Below are 18,536 nucleotides of genomic sequence, written 5' to 3'. Positions count from 1 at the left end.
AAATAATAGTAGTCAGGGTTTGGGATTTACAATTAAATACTAAATACTGCATTAAAATACAGAAAAAGAGCCACGTATTCAGAGTGAGTTTGGAATAAATATTAGAATATTTATTAAGCACATGGGAAACTGGAACAAACATTAATGGTACAAAATGTTTCGACTGATTAAAACTGACTGTATTTATAAATATTAAACACAATAAAATCAAGCAAAACTGCACTAATTAGTGTCCTTGGTTCCTAAAGCATTAAAGAGGCTCATTAATAGGAACGCTGATGGAACACAGGGGGGAACTCCAACTTATCTGGAGCCTGTTTTTCATGCAGAAATCAAATTCTAAACGTGTTTCTATTAACAAACTACAATCTTTTACAAATGACTGTGTGTGATGTAAAGATCCGTCAGTTTTAACTGTTGCATCAGTTATTTAAGACAGGAATGTTTTAGAAGGGCACAAACCCCCCCAAAAAATTTATTCGTAATATTTCAGAGAATAAATTCATAATTTTCAGAGAATAAATTCATAATTTATGAAGACTAAATTCGTAATATTTCTGAGAATAAATTCATAATATTTATGGAATAAATTCATAATATTTGGAGAATAAATTTGTGATATTAATGAAATACATTCGTAATTTTCGGAGAGTAAATTCGTAATATTTATGGAATCAATTTGTAGTATTAATTGAATAAATTCTTAATATTTCAGAGAATTAATTCGTAATTTTCGAAGAATAAATTCATAATGTTTCTAGAAATAAATTCATAGTATTTATGGAATAAAGTCAAAATTTTCGAGGAATAAATTCATAATTTTTGAAGAATAAATTCGTAATATTTATGAAATAAATTCGTAATATTTTAGGAATAAATTCATAATATTTAGGAGACTAAATTTGCAATATTAATGGAATAAATTGGCAATATTTCAGAGAATAAAGTCATAATATTAATAGAATGAAGTTGATTAGAGAAAAGATTGGAAATCAAATAAAGAATTGACACATCATGGATTCTTCTTATTTAAGTGTTTTACAAAACGTACGTTTGTACCATTGTGGTAATTAACGGCTGTGAGAACCAGTCAATAATTTATGGGAATAGGAACAAAAGTCGTCCAGCTCGATGGTAAACAACAGACCTGGCAACCCAACGTGGAGCGCTGTGCAGAAAAGTGTCATACCAACAAATGTGGTTTATTTTTAATATAAAAGGACTATAATATAAAAGTAAACTGTATTTTACTGCAGTATGAACACGCCCGCGGCCCCGCCCAACTCTGCTGGTAGTTAAACTGTGTTGTGTTTGTGTTGTTGTTGTGTTACCCCCCACCTTCCCCAAAACCACAAACAGACCCTTGGAACAGCGTCTGATTACTGAACTCTGTACAGAACCGAACCGGCGGACGCGAGGTCGAATTCTCACTGAAGCACCTGAATCTGATCCTCTGTCCTGGACAGGATGAGATGATGGGGATATTTGGGGTTTCCTCTGTACCCGTGTGGGTGTTTTTGTCCCCCTGCATGATTTTATCAGGTGATCCGATAATAAAATGTACTTCCACCTCGTAGCTGTAGAGATGTAGCTGTCGGCACGCCCGACTCCCTTCCGACAACTTTCTGTACCTGTAATACTGAAGACGCCCGGCCACGCCCTTTTTTTGCATAAACGTTGGGCTTTTACTGTGTTCATGAACTCCGGTTGGTTCTTTTCTTTGCAATACGTGAGTCTTCCTGTACAGTCTGATTCAATAAAAGTAAATCCTCACGAGTGTTGTTGCCTCACCTCACTTTAGTAATCAGATGGTTATGAGTTCAAAACCCAAACCTCTCGAAAGCTGGAAGCACCAGAGCCTCTCAGATCTCGGAAAAGAGCAGATCCGACCTCTCATGAACTGAGAGTGACAAATTATTTAAGAGAATAAATTATTTATAGAATAAATTCGTAATATTTATATAATAAAGTCGTAATAAAGTCGTAATATTTATTTATAGAATAAAGTCGTAATATTTATAGAATAAATTCGTAATATTTATATAATAAATTCTTAATATTTACAGAATAAATTTGTAATATTTATAGAATAAATTCTTAATATTTATAGAATAAATGTGTAATATTTATAGAATAAATTCTTAATATTTATAGAATAAATTTGTAATATTTATAGAATAAATTCTTAATATTTATAGAATAAATTCTTAATATTTATAGAATAAATGTGTAATATTTATAGAATAAATTCTTAATATTTATAGAATAAATTCTTAATATTTATAGGTCATAATATTTACAGAATATAGTCGTAATATTTACAGAATAAATTTGTAATATTTATAGAATAAATTCTTAATATTTATAGAATAAATTCTTAATATTTATAGAATAAATTTGTAATATTTATAGAATAAATTCTTAATATTTATAGAATAAATTCTTAATATTTATAGAATAAATGTGTAATATTTATAGAATAAATTCTTAATATTTATAGAATAAATTTGTAATATTTATAGAATAAATTCTTAATATTTATAGAATAAATTCTTAATATTTATAGGTCATAATATTTACAGAATATAGTCGTAATATTAACAGAATAAATTCTTAATATTTATAGAATAAATTCTTAATATTTATAGAATAAATCCGTAATATTTATAGAATAAAGTTGTAATATTTATAAAATAGTCATATTTATAGAATAAAGTTGTAATATTTATAGAATAAATTCTTAATAGTTATAGAATAAATTATTAATATTTATAGAATAAATTCATAATATTTATAAAATAAAGTCATAATATTTACAGAATAAAGTTGTAATATTTTAGAGAATAAATTCATAATATCTTGTGAAGGAGAGCTCCAAATTGAATAAACGTGAATAAATGTTTTTGCATGTGCTTCATCGTGGTCATGGTCGCAGTGGGTCTGGAGCACCATGCCATTGCCGCCTGGACCTAACAAAGCTTGCGGTGCCAGCGAGACACCACTTACATTTACATTTTTGGCATTTAGCAGACGCTTTACAGTATACAGTCTAAGCAATTCAGTGTTTAGGGCCTTGCTCAAGGGTTAGTATAATATAATAAACACCTGAAAACAACCAGAAAGACAAAGTGCTGCAGAGCGCCAAGATAAAAGAAGCTGATTTATTTAGTGCTGACTGAAAATCATACAGAAATCATTTGTAGATAAATAAATTTCCAGGTAAAAACAAACAAACAAAAAATGATTCGACCCTGAGAAAAGGTTCTGAAACACATAAAACACAAACAATCAAATAAACACACCAACACATTCCTGTACGTTCAGATCGGTGATGTAAAGCTCGACCGCTCGACATCACGGATCGAAACACCACAGCGACGCTTCCATAAATACAAACGAACCCAAACGTGAGACTGAAACATGGCACACGAGGACACATTCAGCACATTCCCCACCCCAGACCTCTGGAACCCGCTCCGATCCGCCCGCTTTCTCTTCACTGACCTTCTAAATCACTTCATTATTTTATTATATTAGATCTGACATTAAACAGGAAACAAAAATCACTCTGTACATCTGATTTGTCGTAGCAAGGCAGCCAATCGTGAACGGAAGGAGCTCGGATCGATTTACGATGAGAACAAATCGTCCGAATCTCTGATCCTCTGTGTGATGGACCCTGGTTACCCCCGACCGAGCCCGCGTACTAACCCATGTGACGACTGCAGGGACTATTTTGTGCCGGATCACGACCCGCTTCTCAAACTTTCCGCCCGCCGGAAACCAAAAGCGAGCGAGCCCTCTTTTAGTGGGCATGTGCAGGAGTCCGACCGACGCTGACCGATCGATCTATAGAGTCTGAACTTTCAAGGCCTGTGGCAAAAAAATAAGGACGGAAGGTGGGTCGGTTTCTTCTCAGCCAGCACGAGGAACGGAGGAGCACACGGGAGACGGGCCGCGACTTTACACGTGTCAGAGGGGGGTGAGGTGGCGGCTTGCCTGCGGCCCCCCTCAGCCAGCGTCAGGGTTCAGGAATCAGAAACGCCCCGATTTTAACACATCACGTCTACAAAGTGCTCTCGGTAAATCTCCAAGATCTACGAATAAAGGTAAATAACAATTTAATCATATCCGATTCCCCAATGGTAGTTCCCCTTTACTGCTGCAGACCTCCACTCCAAACACACGCCCCCTCCGACATGTGTGCTGTACAGACTGCTTCTTTTCACCTGCACCGGGCAGGGTTCATACGGAGATCCGAATCGCGCCCCGATCTTCACAATCCCCCGTCTCTGTGCAGCACCATCAATCAGCCAGCAGAGGGCGTAACTGCAGCAGTTATGTGGAACCCTTTGGACCAGCCGGTCATTGTCCGTGTAGGCGCCCAGTTGCACCAACCAAACGCCCCGAACTGGGAGAAAAATTGGCAAGCTGGTCGAACTAAAAGTACTAAAATAAGTGATCCGATTTGGGACGGAGCGCAGGTCTGAAATCGACCACGCCCTAATCAGGGTTCCGTTCTGAGAAAACATCTGTAGGTACGACACACCAACACATCTGTAGTGAATGTTAGTGAACGAGTGACGGTGCGTCGGTAACACCGGTGATGTTTCTGTCAGTTAGTCGTGGTATAACTGCAGTGATGATCTACAGTCTGATTAAGAGCTCATATAGCCGATGTATAACACGTCAGGTAAATAATAAAGAAATAGCACCTTGGACATGAATTCTACTCCTCTAACATACAGTCAGTCATGGTTTTTCTGTGTAGATTAGTGCCGCAGCGGTAAGACACGCTAGCACACCATACCTGCTGCAGTTACGCCCTCTGCTGGCTGATCGATGGTGCTGCACAGAGACGGGGGATAACGGAGATCAGTGCGCGATACGGATCTCACGTGTCGGAGTCATTCTACACTTTTTACGCCCGACCGGCCGACAGCACTGCCGAGATCCGAACCAGAACCGGAGATTCGTACTGAATGTTTTATTTGAGTCGACAGAACCTAAAGGCGGTCTGAACGGCGGAGACGTTATCAGGCACGGTATCACGGCGGAAACGGAACCCTGGCGTGGCACCTCCCTCCTCCTCCTCTTCCTTCGTCACCTGTCGCTGGGCTTGTGAGGTGAGACAGCTTTGATGGATTTGTTCTGGAGAGGAAGACGACAAAATCAAAACATCAAAAATGTGCACAGATTCTCCTGGAGCATCATTTCGGATGCCGTCTAGACCGCACTACGCCCTCCGTATCCCTCCGCCACTTGTGTCGGTTAAGTGGCTAAGTGTGCCTGCACAGCGCCTGGTCAGGTCAGCGGTGGGACAGTGTGATGGACCGCTGTGCCACCAGTGCACCCTGTTTGTTTGTGGCGCAACGTCTGGATGGGCGCACCGCTCAGAGCACTCCTGCCCTCCTTGCGACCGGCGTTTCCCAGGAGTAACGGTGTCACTGTGACCCTGACCGGGGTAAAGCGGTTGATGAACTGTTCGCCAACCTGACGGATTCAGACTGCGCTGAAATTACAAGAACCCACCGCCTATCTACTGCAAACGGGAGTCAAAAATAAATGAAATTAACAGGATTGTTCCAGCTTTGTGTCAACAGTTTGGGGAGCGCCCTTCCTGTCTAATAAAACAGTTCTGATGAGTCGGGGTCTGCAGGAACTCCTGACCTTAACCAGAGCAAACGTGGAGTACATTTAGATATGCTGCACTTTTATATGAGACGCTATTATCCAAGAAGGGTCAGATATAAAGAAATAGAGTTTGACTTTACACTTGACACACTTTATTTAATTCTAGTTTCTTAGTGCAAATAGAAATAAATAAATAAATAAACAAATAAATAAATAAACAGATAAACCCACCTTGTGCTTTCTGCACTTCATGGAGAAGTTTTCTTCGTTTAGGACGCAGCCTGCAAAGAGGAAACATCAACACGGCTTAAATAAAAGACTGACGCTTCAATTTATCAGACAAAAATAGGCCACTAGTCCGCTGCGTGGGAAAAGACGTGACTAAAAAGTGGGCGGGGTCTCGGAGGCCGTGTAAGGACCCTGGTTAGTAGGCCGAGGCGCCTGTACAGAAGTGGAGATCAGCGTGGGACTCTCCGTGAGCGAGACCGACCTCACGCACCGATCCACCGAAGTACGGGTGAATAAGAAGGGAGGGCGTGTCAGGAGGATATACCCTCCTCGTACACCATCGGGGTCTCTAGCAGAGGAAGAGGAACCGGCTACGACTCAACTGGGAGAGACAGACGTCTGTGATAGTCACTCACCTGACTGTACAGCACAAAGGTAGTGATACTTGTTGGGACAGTTCTTGAAAAAGCAGCCCAGAGACGCTCCGGTTTTACTACAGCAAGAGCAAACCTGCACAAACACAAATAACAATGAGTGAAATATATACTGTATATATATATATATATATCTTACCATATAGAAGCACTTTGTAGTTCTACAATTACTGACTGTAGTCCATCTGTTTCTCTACATGCTTTGTTACCCCCTTTCATGCTGTTCTTCAATGGTCAGGACCCCCACAGGACCACCACAGAGCAGGTATTATTTAGGTGGTGGATGATTCTCAGCACTGCAGTGACACTGACATGGTGGTGGTGTGTTAGTGTGTGTTGTGCTGGTATGAGTGGATCAGACACAGCAGCGCTGCTGGAGTTTTTAAACACCGTGTCCACTCACTGTCCACTCTATTAGACACTCCTACCTAGTTGTTCCACCTTGTAGATGTAAAGTCAGAGACGATCGCTCATCTATTGCTGCTGTTTGAGTCGCTCATCTTCTAGACCTTCATCAGTGGTCACAGGACGCTGCCCACGGGGCGCTGTTGGCTGGAAGTTTTTGGTTGGTGGACTATTCTCAGTCCAGCAGTGACAGTGAGGTGTTTAAAAACTCCAGCAGCTCATACCAGCACAACACACACTAACACACCAACACCATGTCAGTGTCACTGCAGTGCTGAGAATCATCCACCACCTAAATAATACCTGCTCTGTGGTGGTCCTGTGGGGGTCCTGACCATTGAAGAACAGGGTGAAAGGGGGTAACAAAGCATGTAGAGAAACAGATGGACTACAGTCAGTAATTGTAGAACTACAAAGTGCTCCTATATGGTAAGTGGAGCTGATAAAATGGACAGTGAGTGTAGAAACAAGGAGGTGGTTTTAATGTTATGATCTTATGATGATTTACGTAGGTTTTGTCCAATTTATTATGAAACATGAAAGTTTTTGAGGTCTTAAAGGGACTGAATACCAGAACGGTTGATGCGGTAGCAGTACAAACCATTACATACCCTCGGTGTCATGGATGTGCCCCTCTTACCCTCAATAAAAGACGTCTAACACTCAGTAGTGTGTAATTTTACTTAAGTAAAGACTTTAGTACTTCTGCCACCTCTGCCGGAGAGACCGAACACCTACCGTCTGCTTTGCCGCCTTGACGGCGTTCTCGAGTCCGTAGAGCTTCCCTTTCACCAGAAAGACTCCGGCCGACCAAACGCCGCAGTCCTCGTGGAGCCAGTACTCGCTGACGTGGACGGGCACTACGGGAGGGGTGTACCAGTCCACCACACCGTCCATCCTGGATCTCTTAGCCGCGGGGCTGGAGGAGAGGTCGAGCTCACGGGCGAGCCGCTGGCAGACACCGAGAGAAGCCGCCTGCGGCCTGGAATGTGGCGTTCGGGTCCGAGCGACCCGCGAAGGACGCGAGGCGTCCAGAGAGTCCGAGTCGGTGGAGTCGTCCTCCCTGGACTCCTGCGCGGCGCTCGGCGGCCTGTCCTTGGGCCCGAAACCCTCGGAGTAGTACGGTCCATGCAGGTCGCCGAGGTCCATGGCGTTGGCGGCGCCTCCACAGAGGCAGCACACCAGAGTCGCCCGGCGTGCGCCGTCCACCGAGGCGCGCCCGTACTGCACAAACGACGACGCAGGGACCTTCCCCGACGCCACCGGTGCCCGCTGCTTACCCCGGCTCAGCCTGGCGCTCTCCTCGGGGTAGTTGACGACCGTGCAGGTACGTTCGGCCCGCAGGTCCACGCGGACGAACGGCGTGAAGGTTTCGTCCCGCTTGTCCTTCTTGCCGTCTTTACAGGTCAGGTATTTCAGCCTGATCTCCGGCTCCTGAGGCGAGAAGACGGACGGCTTCCCCTTCACCTTCTGCTTCTTCTTCTTACTTTTAGTTGCAGGAACAGTCTTCACTTTCTTCACTGTCTTTACGATCGACCTTTCACCTCGCACACCTACGGCGGGCGAGTGTTTATTAGAAGTGCTTTTTGGGGAACGTTTAGGCTGAGGCGGGGCGGCCTCGTTTTCCACGCTCGCTCTGGACTCGTTCGAAGCTTTCCGCCGCTTCTTCGACTTCTTGGCGCGTGCGGTGGACTCGTGTAGTGTTCCTGGGGAACGTTTCGGAACGATTTCGGAACATGAGGTAGATATCTGACTCGACTCGACGACCTCCGTGACGTCTTCCTTTTCCTGTGATCGAGCAGCCTTGGCGTGACGCTCGTTCTCCAGAGCGCCGGGTTCATCGCGAGCGGACGACGCGTCTTGGCTCGGGCCTCGATTAGCAGTCCGGTCTGTCTGAGCGCTGACCGGGCGAGACTTTTTTGAGGAAGAGACGTGGGCGGATCTGAACCGGGTGGGGTACATGTTCTGAACGATGGCCTCTAATCTCATTCCTCTGGTACTTCTCGGGGGAAGCTCTCGTCTTGCCGGTAACCTACTCGTTGACTTGCACCTTTCTGTCTTGGCTTCCTGTGCCTCGGCTAAACCTTCGCTCTGTCCTAACTCATCGTTGTTAACGTTTCTAGCGAATGAAACATTAGCGATCTTGTTCGCACTCGTGAGCATGTTCGATCCCCCATTGCTCACTTCATCCAGTGTAGTGTTATCAGTTTCCTCAACGAACGAATCCTCTGGACTTGGAGATCCTGCGGTCTGGGGCGCTACAGAATCACCAGAATCCTCCTTTAACCTGTTTACTAAGGCAACAGGGGAAAACCTGTGATGATCCAGCGCACTTATGAGCTCCTGGTTCAGAGAAACGGCTAGTCCTGTAGGCCCCTGGTCACTCGGAAGAATAACCGGCTCCTGAGTCCTGGAGATGAGGAGAACCAGCTCTGGAGTGATGTTCTTGTGCTGCTCCAGAGCATTTTCAATCCCGTCGAAGGAACCGGCGTTCCACAGGCCGCCGATGGCACCGTTCTGGATCTCGCCCAGGTTGACGGGGATCTTGCATTCGGCCGGGTCGCTCTGCTGCAGAGATCTGAGCGTCTCCAGGGCGAGGCTCTCCGCGTTCCGGATGCCGGCGACGTCGTGAGCCTGCTGGAGGTAACAGAGACTCGCGACGTTCTCCACCACCTGCGCCGGCGAGACGAAATCGAAGGGGTTCCCGCAGGCGGCCAAGCCCACGGGCACGGAGAGCGGCTGCAGGCACGGTTGGTCCACGTCGACGCAAAGCGAAGGTCCGGCGGCGTCGCCCACCAGCTGGGCGGCATCGTACACCGCCGGGTGCAGCGTGAACGCCTTGCTGAGGGGAATACTGTAGATCTGAGGGTGCTGCGCGAGAGAGTCGCCGCCGTTAAACAGGTGAGACCTGGTCACGTAGGAAAGCGTGACGGTCGTGTTGGACAGGGCGTTGTCCGGCTGAATCTGATCGCCGGGCTGCAGCGAGGGATCCAGTTCGTTCTCTGGAAGCACCATCCCGTTACTGGTCCCAGAACTCAGATACCAGCCCGGCGGCTGGACCAGGTGCAGAGCCTCTATGGGGTTGGTCTTTAACAAGCATTCTTCACCGTTCTTAGTCAGGTCGAACACACGAGGAAGGCTGCAGGTAGGTGTGGGTTCCTGAGGCTGTACACCATCAGAGTTGTCAGGCGGCTCTTCCATAGCAGCTGCAACAAGCATGAACACACGGGTTTGTACATTTTCTCTCCAACACCAACGCATTTACAGCAAGAAAGAAACAAAAAATGGAAATTTTGCAACAGTAGCAACAAGATAATGTTATAAAAGTTGGTGGCAGCTTGTATAAGGTTGGTCGTTCTCACCCAATGTCAACAATCAAGTCATGTGATGGGGTAAGGGGGATTATCTTGACATCTGTTTGATCTCTGCTGCTTAAAATGTACTAATAAATACAAACTAGAGACCCCTGCACCACCGTGCCACCCCTAAATCAAACATCAGCTGCTGGAAATCAATTACAATTATGTTTTTGAACTTCCGCATTAATGGATCAACGAGTTCTTGTGGGTTAGAGGATAACTTGTTAATCATTATCAATACTACACATAACGCTTAAGAATACAAAGCAATGAATTTGGGATTCTAAATACAGAATCTCCTCAGATCTTCCTCTATAGAATCTCCATTATGGCTTTTTACTTGGGTTCGAGTCATGAGTTCATCGAGTTCTGTGGTTATTAAACCATTTGTGTGGTTTTACATCACTGCCCTACTAAAAGATCCAATCCAGTTTACACTTCTTGGCAATTATTTTCAAAGAAAATCATCTGGGACCCCTTGGAGTCCATAATAACGTTTATAAACAAGGTTTTCAGTGTTTTAATGAACAAGCAGAGCACCAAATCTTCATGTGTCCTTCACCATATTAAAAGATGGGACCGAGGTTTTCTGTTTAACAAACCCAGCTTGCACACAGCAAACACCAGGAGCGTATATTTGCATAAATGGGGATGAACAATCTTTTTTTTACGAGTGTGGAGGCATCGTGCATTTCTTTTTCCAGTGATGCTCATTCAAGTAAAATTTATTTGTATAGCACTTTTTAACAATGGACATCATCTTAAAGTGACAAAAAACCCCAGTGAGCTGCCAAACTCTCTAAATTTTACAAGGAAGAAATTTTTTAAGGAACCAGACTCTTTGGGTGGCGTAGAGGATCATTTGGTTGAAGATAATTTGAATGATTTGGGGCAGACAGGCTAGTTAAAGCATTAGTTTCAATCTTCTTAAATACTGGTCTGAAAGTGGATCTTGGCAAGTGTGTTATGAAGAGTAACATTTCTACAATTACTGACTGTAGTCCATCTGTTCCTCTACATGCTTTGTTAGCCCCCTTTCACCCTGTTCTTCAATGGTCAGGACCCCCCACAGAGCAGGTATTATTTAGGTGCTGGATGATTCTCAGCACTGCAGTGACACTGACATGGTGGTGGTGTGTTAGTGTGTGTTGTGCTGGTATGAGTGGATCAGACACAGCAGCGCTGCTGGAGTTTTTAAACACCTTACTGTCACTGCTGGACTGAGAATAGTCCACCGACCAAAAACATCCAGCCAACAGCGTCCTGTGACCACTGATGAAGGTCTAGAAGATGAGCGACTCAAACAGCAGCAATAGATGAGCGATCGTCTCTGACTTTACATCTACAAGGTGGACCGACTAGGTAGGAGCGTCTAATAGAGTGGACGGTGAGTGGACACGGTGTTTAAAAACTCCAGCAGCGCTGCTGTGTCTGGTCCACTCATACCAGCACGACACACACTAACACACCAGCACCATGTCAGAGTCACTGCAGTGCTGAGAATCATCCACCACCTAAATAATACCTGCTCTGTGGGGGGTCCTGACCATTGGACTACAGTCAGTAATTGTAGAACTACAAAGTGCTTCTATATGGTAAGTGGAGCTGATAAAATGGACAGTGAGTGTAGAAACAAGGAGGTGGTTTTAATGTTATGGCTGATCGGTGTATATACGTATATATTTATTTTATTATTCCTCAGATCTACCTCAAGTTAATTAATAACTAATGTAAATAAAAGAAGAATTAGAATGATTGAAAATTTATTTATCACTTAGAAAATCAGGACATCTACAGATTTTTATTTATACACAGACTTAACAGATTTAAACCCACAATAAAACCCATTGGTGCTTTTTGCAAAGACCGCACCAAGAGCTCATGGTGCACTGCAAATGGGACAGGGTCAGAATTCTCTATGCTGCATCACAAAAACCTAATACGAGCTGTGAAGCACGGTGGAGGGAGTCTCATGTCTAACCCAACTGAGATTCTGTGATCTAAAGAGGGCTCAGCTATACGAACTGTTGCTCTGGGTATCGAATACAAAGTCTCACATGTCCTTTCTGGTCTGGAGTGTAAATGATTAATCGGAACCTGCTAGTTGTGTCGAAATGTGTGTGTTTATAATATAATATAATATATATCATAATTAATGCAGAAATCCAGCTAATCACAAGGGTCACAAACTAAGTTTAAGGGTTAAAGTTTCTGTCTGGTCTGAACCCCAGTTCTAAGTGTATAATACTGAAATAAACAATCTTTTGGCTTTTTGTTGATTTATTTCTGATATAATCTGGCTGACTCTGGCTAGTCTGCAAACTTTGTTACTTACATTAAAACTCAACGTTATTTAGCTTGTTTAGCCTGGAAGCTACAGGTCAATGCATCATCACCTGAGAAGACATGTCACGGATAATGTGTACCTTGAACTTTTTAGGTTATAAATATGTTCTAGATAAAGAATTCCTGGAAGTTAAGAGTCGGTTAAGCAGCTGTCAAAATGTATAGACTGAAATACTCAGGTTTAGCATGCTGGTGCTAGTTAGCCAAGTTAGCCATCCAGCAAACAGGTTGAACAGCTTTCATTACTAGTGTTACCTGGTGCTAATTAATAAATTAGTGTTGCTCATTTACTAGACTCGAATTTCTGCCCACTGTCCCACCATGTCAGTGCTTTAATATCAGTTTTACAGACATGATGCGTTAAAACAGGCAGGTGTTTAAGCTCGGTGAAGTGAACGTGGCTGCGAGTTGAACTGTATACTAACATACTAAGTAGTATGCGAAATTAGTATAGTAGCGACAGCGGCAATACATTCTATCCGTACTACCTAGTATGCTAGTATGCGCTTTGGAGCGTAGCACAGATTTTTTTTATATTATTGACACAAATAAATACAATTTCCATCAAACAACTACAACTCTAGAACTAGAATTATGACGCTGATTCGGGCGCATGAACCCAAATGTGTTTTATAAACAGCGCAACAACTCAAGAGAACAGCGCACACTCACTACCATACTACACACAGACTGTGCTAAGTGCTAATGCTAAAGCTAATGGCTAATTAGCAATAGCTACAACAAAGAAAAGCGCAGCAGCTGGTTAAAACTTACCCGCGGCGAGAAGTGGAGTTAATATGCGGAATCACGACACCAGTCCAGCCCCCATGTCCACACCAATCAGTTAATTAGTTTAATTAGTAGCGGGTGTTCATTAGTGTGTGTGTGATTTAGGTGAGACAATGAGCAACTCAAGTCATGTTTCCATATTGATGCTAAGCTAGCTTTGTATAGGCTAATAGCCAAGCATCATTGTGAATGATGAGGCCATTTTGGAGCATGATGGGACATGTAGGAAGAGTCGCGACTGTCCCAAAACTATCAAACTGTCTTATATTTTCAGTTATAATGCACTTATTTATGTTATATTTTACTCTTTACACACCGATAAAGTTAAAAATATACATACATGTATGAGAATGATTAATAAAACAATTCTTCTGACTGGAGCAGACTGAAACATCTCACTGTTTCACGAGTAAATATTGGGTTTGAAAAACACCCAACAATTTAGGTTTCTCATTTTAAGGTGTATAAAACAATATCATCAATATCATGTCATTTTACTACTTATTGTGACCTCCCAGATCAGACCCCAAAAAGAAAGACATCAGACCCCAAAAAGGAGGAACATCAGACCCCAAAAAAAGAACATCAGACCCCAAAAAGGAGGAACATCAGACCCCAAAAAAAGAACATCAGACCCCAAAAAGGAGGAACATCAGACCCCAAAAAAAGAACATCAGACCCCAAAAAGGAGGGCATCAGACCCCAAAAAGAAGGAACATCAGACCCCAAAACGAAGAACATCAGACCCCAAAAAGGAGGAACATCAGACCCCAAAAAAAGAACATCAGACCCCAAAAAGGAGGAACATCAGACCCCAAAAAAAGAACATCAGACCCCAAAAAGGAGGAACATCAGACCCCAAAAAAAGAACATCAGACCCCAAAAAGGAGGGCATCAGACCCCAAAAAGAAGGAACATCAGACCCCAAAAAAAGAACATCAGACCCCAAAAAGGAGGGCATCAGACCCCAAAAAAAGAACATCAGACCCCAAAAAGGAGGGCATCAGACCCCAAAAAGAAGGAACATCAGACCCCAAAAAAAGAACATCAGACCCCAAAAAGGAGGAACATCAGACCCCAAAAAAAGAACATCAGACCCCAAAAAGGAGGGCATCAGACCCCAAAAAGAAGGAACATCAGACCCCAAAAAAAGAACATCAGACCCCAAAAAGGAGGGCATCAGACCCCAAAAAGAAGGAACATCAGACCCCAAAACGAAGAACATCAGACCCCAAAACGAAGAGCATGACAGTGGTTAGTCAGGATCGTGTTTACAGAACACAAAATTAAAACCTTAATTGATGTAATTGTGATGAAACTAAACTCAGTATAAAATCAGCACATTAATGAAGGTTCTACTCACCACATTTAGACTCGACAGTTTGGTTTTTCTTCCCAACCTTATCCAGAGAACACAGTTTAATTTACTTGTTCTACCGCGTTCCAAATGTGCTTTAGATTAGATCTGGTGATTGGGAAGGCCTATAAAGGGCACTAAACTCACGGGCATGTTAAATTAACCACTTTATAGATGATAAGTGCTTTGTGGTATAGTACGTCATCATGATGGATGATAACATGGGAACATTTAGGCCATAAAGTGATGAACATGGTCAGCAACGATACTCAAAAATGCTGTGGCATTTAAACAATGCCTGATTGGTCTCCACACCAAATACCAACCTCAACTGTTAATACACGGCAGGTTGGAAACATATCCGTCCAGTTTCAATGAGCCAAAGCTCACTAACATCAGATCTCGGCTTTCTTCTTCAGATCTTCTTTGCTCCTGATGGTTGTATTAACTGGTCATTTGAGTTACCACAGCTTTTCGGGCAGCTCTAGATCAGAAGTTCTAAAATCCTCCAGACCGGCCCAACAAACACCAACAACCAAACCACAGACCAAGTCAGCCAGATTCCAGTATTGATCCCTTCGCTGTATAAGCATCAACTGAAGCTCTAAAACTTGTGTCTGCATGATTTCATGCATTACTGATTAACTAATAATACCTGCTCTGTGGGGGTCCTGACGATTGAAGAACAGCATGAAATGAGCTAACAAAGCATGTAGAGAAACAGATGGACTAGTCAGTAATTGTAGAACTACAAAGTGCTTCTATATGGTAAGTGGAGCTGATAAAATGGACAGTGAGTGTGGAAACAAGGAGGTGGTTTTAATGTTATGGCTGATTGGTGTATACATGAATGTGCAGGTGCTCATAATAAAGTGGACAGTTTTAAGCACGTCACCGAGTGCGTGTGCCACTGATAAAAGTGTGTCATTTGACTTTGATAACCACTTATTACCAGGGTTGCATTGAGTCCAGAGATACCAGGTGGAAATGCATCCAGGTGCCAAACCATCAATGGGCATCTCACACTCATCTGGGAACAATTTAAGCGTTGAGTGGTCGATCTACCTACTAGCATGTTACCTAGTCTCCAAGCGACCCACATTTTGCCCATAATTTTTATGAGACCCATGCAACACATCTCTCTCTATACACAATGTATCATAAAGCCTCCACAAGGGGGCGTTCACATACAAGTTTATTTATTAATTATCATTATTTTTTACTGCGACCCATGTTTTAGGAACGTGACCCTGCTCCAGAGCACCTTTACCGCCGATTGGAGTCTGACCGATTACGAAGGACGAGACCTGGACTGCCTAAAGTTTGTGGACACCCCATTCCCAAACCATCTTTAAATTCCACTGGTATTCATTTATTCCATGTATTGTGTAGACAAAAAAACAGCAGCAACATACAGGGTGCAAAAATATTTATTGCTAATAAACCTGTTGTCAGTCGGTGTACATTTGTGGTATATTTACAATAACGACGTATAGAGGAATGGAAACGTGAGCAAAAACAAACATGACATTTAAATAAATACAAGGGATCTGCCACTCAACACTACAGACATCAGCATGAAGGGCGTGACAGGAAAAAAACAACCTCCCAATCAGTGGATTGACCATTATGATTGTATAAAGAACCCTTATATAAATCTGTACGTATGTATTTATATATATATAATCTAGCAACGAGCCCCTCCGGATACAAAATCCACGCTTTAACCGATCAGCATCACGAAACGCTCCTATACTTAAAACATTCAGCAACCACCATGTACAAGCAACACGTCCGTCATCAAGTAGTGTTCAGTTTAACGTCGCCAGCCGTTCAGTCTCCACCTGAAGAGGAAGCTGGAAGAAGAAGGAATGTGCATCACCACCACGCCTAGCGTCAGAAAGGACCCGCAGTCCCGATCCGTTTCTACTCTTTATTCGTTATAAGCGTAACCGAGTCGTTACGAAATTGGTCCGACGTTCCATCTACAGAGTTAAAACAGTAGCCGACACACTCGTGTTTAGTGTACGTACGATAAATGCTTCATTAAAAACAAATATTTACATTAAGACATGATGATGATGATAAAAAACAAGAGTCACAGTAACTGAAGTGCACGGAATGCAAGACTACAGACATAAAATTCAAACTTCATACCATGTTTAATATATATTTATATTTCTATATATGCTGTGCGTGGTGACCAGTGTGTTTCTAAGTGATTCGATCGATATTGGAATAAAATACGGTGGACGTCTGGCTGACATGCAGCGTATCGGGCTGATGTGTCAAGTATCAGAACTCCTTAGTGTCCTTGTTGTCGAACAAGTGGAGCCTCTGCTCGGCCGTCAGTCCCTCCTTCAGACTCTGGAAAAGGGAAGAGAGAGAGAAAGAGGAAACGTCACTTTAATACTGAAGATTTATGGGAATGATTTTACTAACATGCTGAAATTAATCAGATAATAAACACTGACTTCTCAGCTACAAGCTACACCCTGACCAGATCAAAACCATCATGTGAGCTGAATCTGCATCAGTGTGGAATAAGGTGCAGATCCAGGGTTACAGCTCCACATGTATCTGTGTTTATCTGGATTCTCCTCCCTGTTTCACTTTTAAACTTGTGTTACAGCTCCAGCTTCTGAGAAATGGTGAGAATCAGAATCAGCTTCTCCCAGAGTCTAAAACGCTTCTGGTTGAGAATAAAGCTTAACGTGGTTTAATGTAGTAAAAGAAGGAGACAGGAGCACTAAACTTCTCTTCATTATTACTGCTCATAAGTTCCTCCACTAATCACATTCCTCACTCACTGTTTTACTACAGTAAGTCACGCTAAGCTTTGTGCACCGCCGTCACACTTCATAGGAAATAACGGCACAGCGGCGCAGAAGCGGTTTTGTCACTTCTCATGTGAATGCGCCGGTGCCGAAGGGAATACGGTATTCCAACATCGAGCATCTCCAGCATTAAGAAGCGTCAGGAAACAATAAAGAAGTAAAACTAAAGTGCAGCTTTTATTGTATTTTTATTGATGTGTAACTGTTAGTAATTGTATTTCAGTGTGTTTATATTATATTTGTGTTATTTTCAGTGTTTAAGTGTCAAAAACAACCTCATTATTTTACATGAGACTAAAATATCTGCAGCTCCACAGGACCATGGACGCATTAACAGGTTTTAAAACTCAACGTCTTTAAAACTCAACACCACTCCCAGAACCGACTGATGTTGAGTTACAAGGTACCGCTGTACACTAATGTCTGGGGCTGGGTGGCTGAAACAGCTTGGCCACTGGGAGGCGCACTCAGGGTTTAGGAACAGATTAGTGATAGTAGCGCTTCATTCTGTTAAGTAAAGTGTGATGGGAGTATTACTCTGTTTACCTCGGATAACTCAAGGGGATAACACAAGGGGATAACACAAGGGGATAACACAAGGGGGTAACACAAGGGGGTAACACAAGGGGATAACACAAGGGGGTAACACAAGGGGGTAACACAAGGGGGTAACACAAGGGGGTAACACAAGGGGGCGCCATCTGAAGCCCTGCTCTCACTGCACATGATGGGACAGTGACAGTCTGACCGACTGATTATTTAAGATGATCTGTATCGCTTAAACCTGCATGATCCACCTTAAATAATTTTTTTATTTAGATAAATATAATTAAATTATATAAACATAAATTATAGTTTTGTTTTTTATTTGCACAGATTAAATTGCACACAATGTCTATAACTGCACCTTTCAGGCTTACCCCCCTTAGCTTTTTTTTTTTATAATTAATATTATCATATTTCTTATATATTTTTAGATTTTTATATCTTAGTTTTGCATTACATTACTTTTAATTTTGTATTGTTTCCTGTACTACATTGTCATGTCGTGATAATTGTAAATTGCTGCTGTAACACTGTTATTTCCTTTCGGGGATCAATAAAGTCATCAATCAATCAATCAACTAACTAACTAACTAAATAAACT

The 18,536-nt window shown here is 42.6% G+C and overlaps 2 protein-coding genes across 3 annotated transcripts in view; both read right to left on the bottom strand.

Annotated features, from left to right (window-relative positions):
• Nucleotides 1-3,144: 3,144 nt before the first annotated feature.
• si:dkey-94l16.4 (transcription factor 20) lies at nt 3,145-13,341 on the bottom strand. Its single transcript, XM_063003332.1, has 5 exons — nt 13,181-13,341; nt 7,440-9,907; nt 6,279-6,372; nt 5,866-5,915; nt 3,145-5,151 (listed from the first exon to the last, which is right to left on the bottom strand). The coding sequence occupies exons 2-5, from the start codon at nt 9,900-9,902 to the stop codon at nt 5,104-5,106; spliced, it is 2,655 nt and encodes an 884-aa protein (XP_062859402.1). The 5' UTR covers nt 9,903-9,907; nt 13,181-13,341; the 3' UTR covers nt 3,145-5,103.
• Nucleotides 13,342-15,966: 2,625 nt separating this feature from the next.
• The window catches only part of mprip (myosin phosphatase Rho interacting protein), a 59,869-nt gene continuing 57,299 nt past the window's right edge, over nt 15,967-18,536 (bottom strand). For both annotated transcript variants that reach the window (XM_063003330.1, XM_063003331.1), the window contains exon 24: nt 15,967-16,919. In XM_063003330.1, the coding sequence (XP_062859400.1) occupies nt 16,848-16,919 (72 nt within the window). In that variant the 3' untranslated portion in view covers nt 15,967-16,847. The remainder of the gene's footprint in view (nt 16,920-18,536) is intronic.

Source organism: Trichomycterus rosablanca, chromosome 10 (assembly GCF_030014385.1).
Source record: "Trichomycterus rosablanca isolate fTriRos1 chromosome 10, fTriRos1.hap1, whole genome shotgun sequence".
Classification (NCBI taxonomy): domain Eukaryota; kingdom Metazoa; phylum Chordata; class Actinopteri; order Siluriformes; family Trichomycteridae; genus Trichomycterus; species Trichomycterus rosablanca.
This window is presented reverse-complemented; position numbering and strand designations above follow the sequence as displayed.

Coding starts and splice junctions, on each gene's coding strand:
- si:dkey-94l16.4 (XM_063003332.1), bottom strand. CDS start 9,902: ATGGAAGAGCCGCCTGACAACTCTGATGGTGTACAGCCTCAGGAACCC. Junction 6,373..7,439: donor TCAAGGCGGCAAAGCAGACG/GTAGGTGTTCGG, acceptor GTGTTTGTGCAG/GTTTGCTCTTGCTGTAGTAA. Junction 5,152..5,865: donor TGAAGTGCAGAAAGCACAAG/GTGGGTTTATCT, acceptor CTTCCTCTCCAG/AACAAATCCATCAAAGCTGT.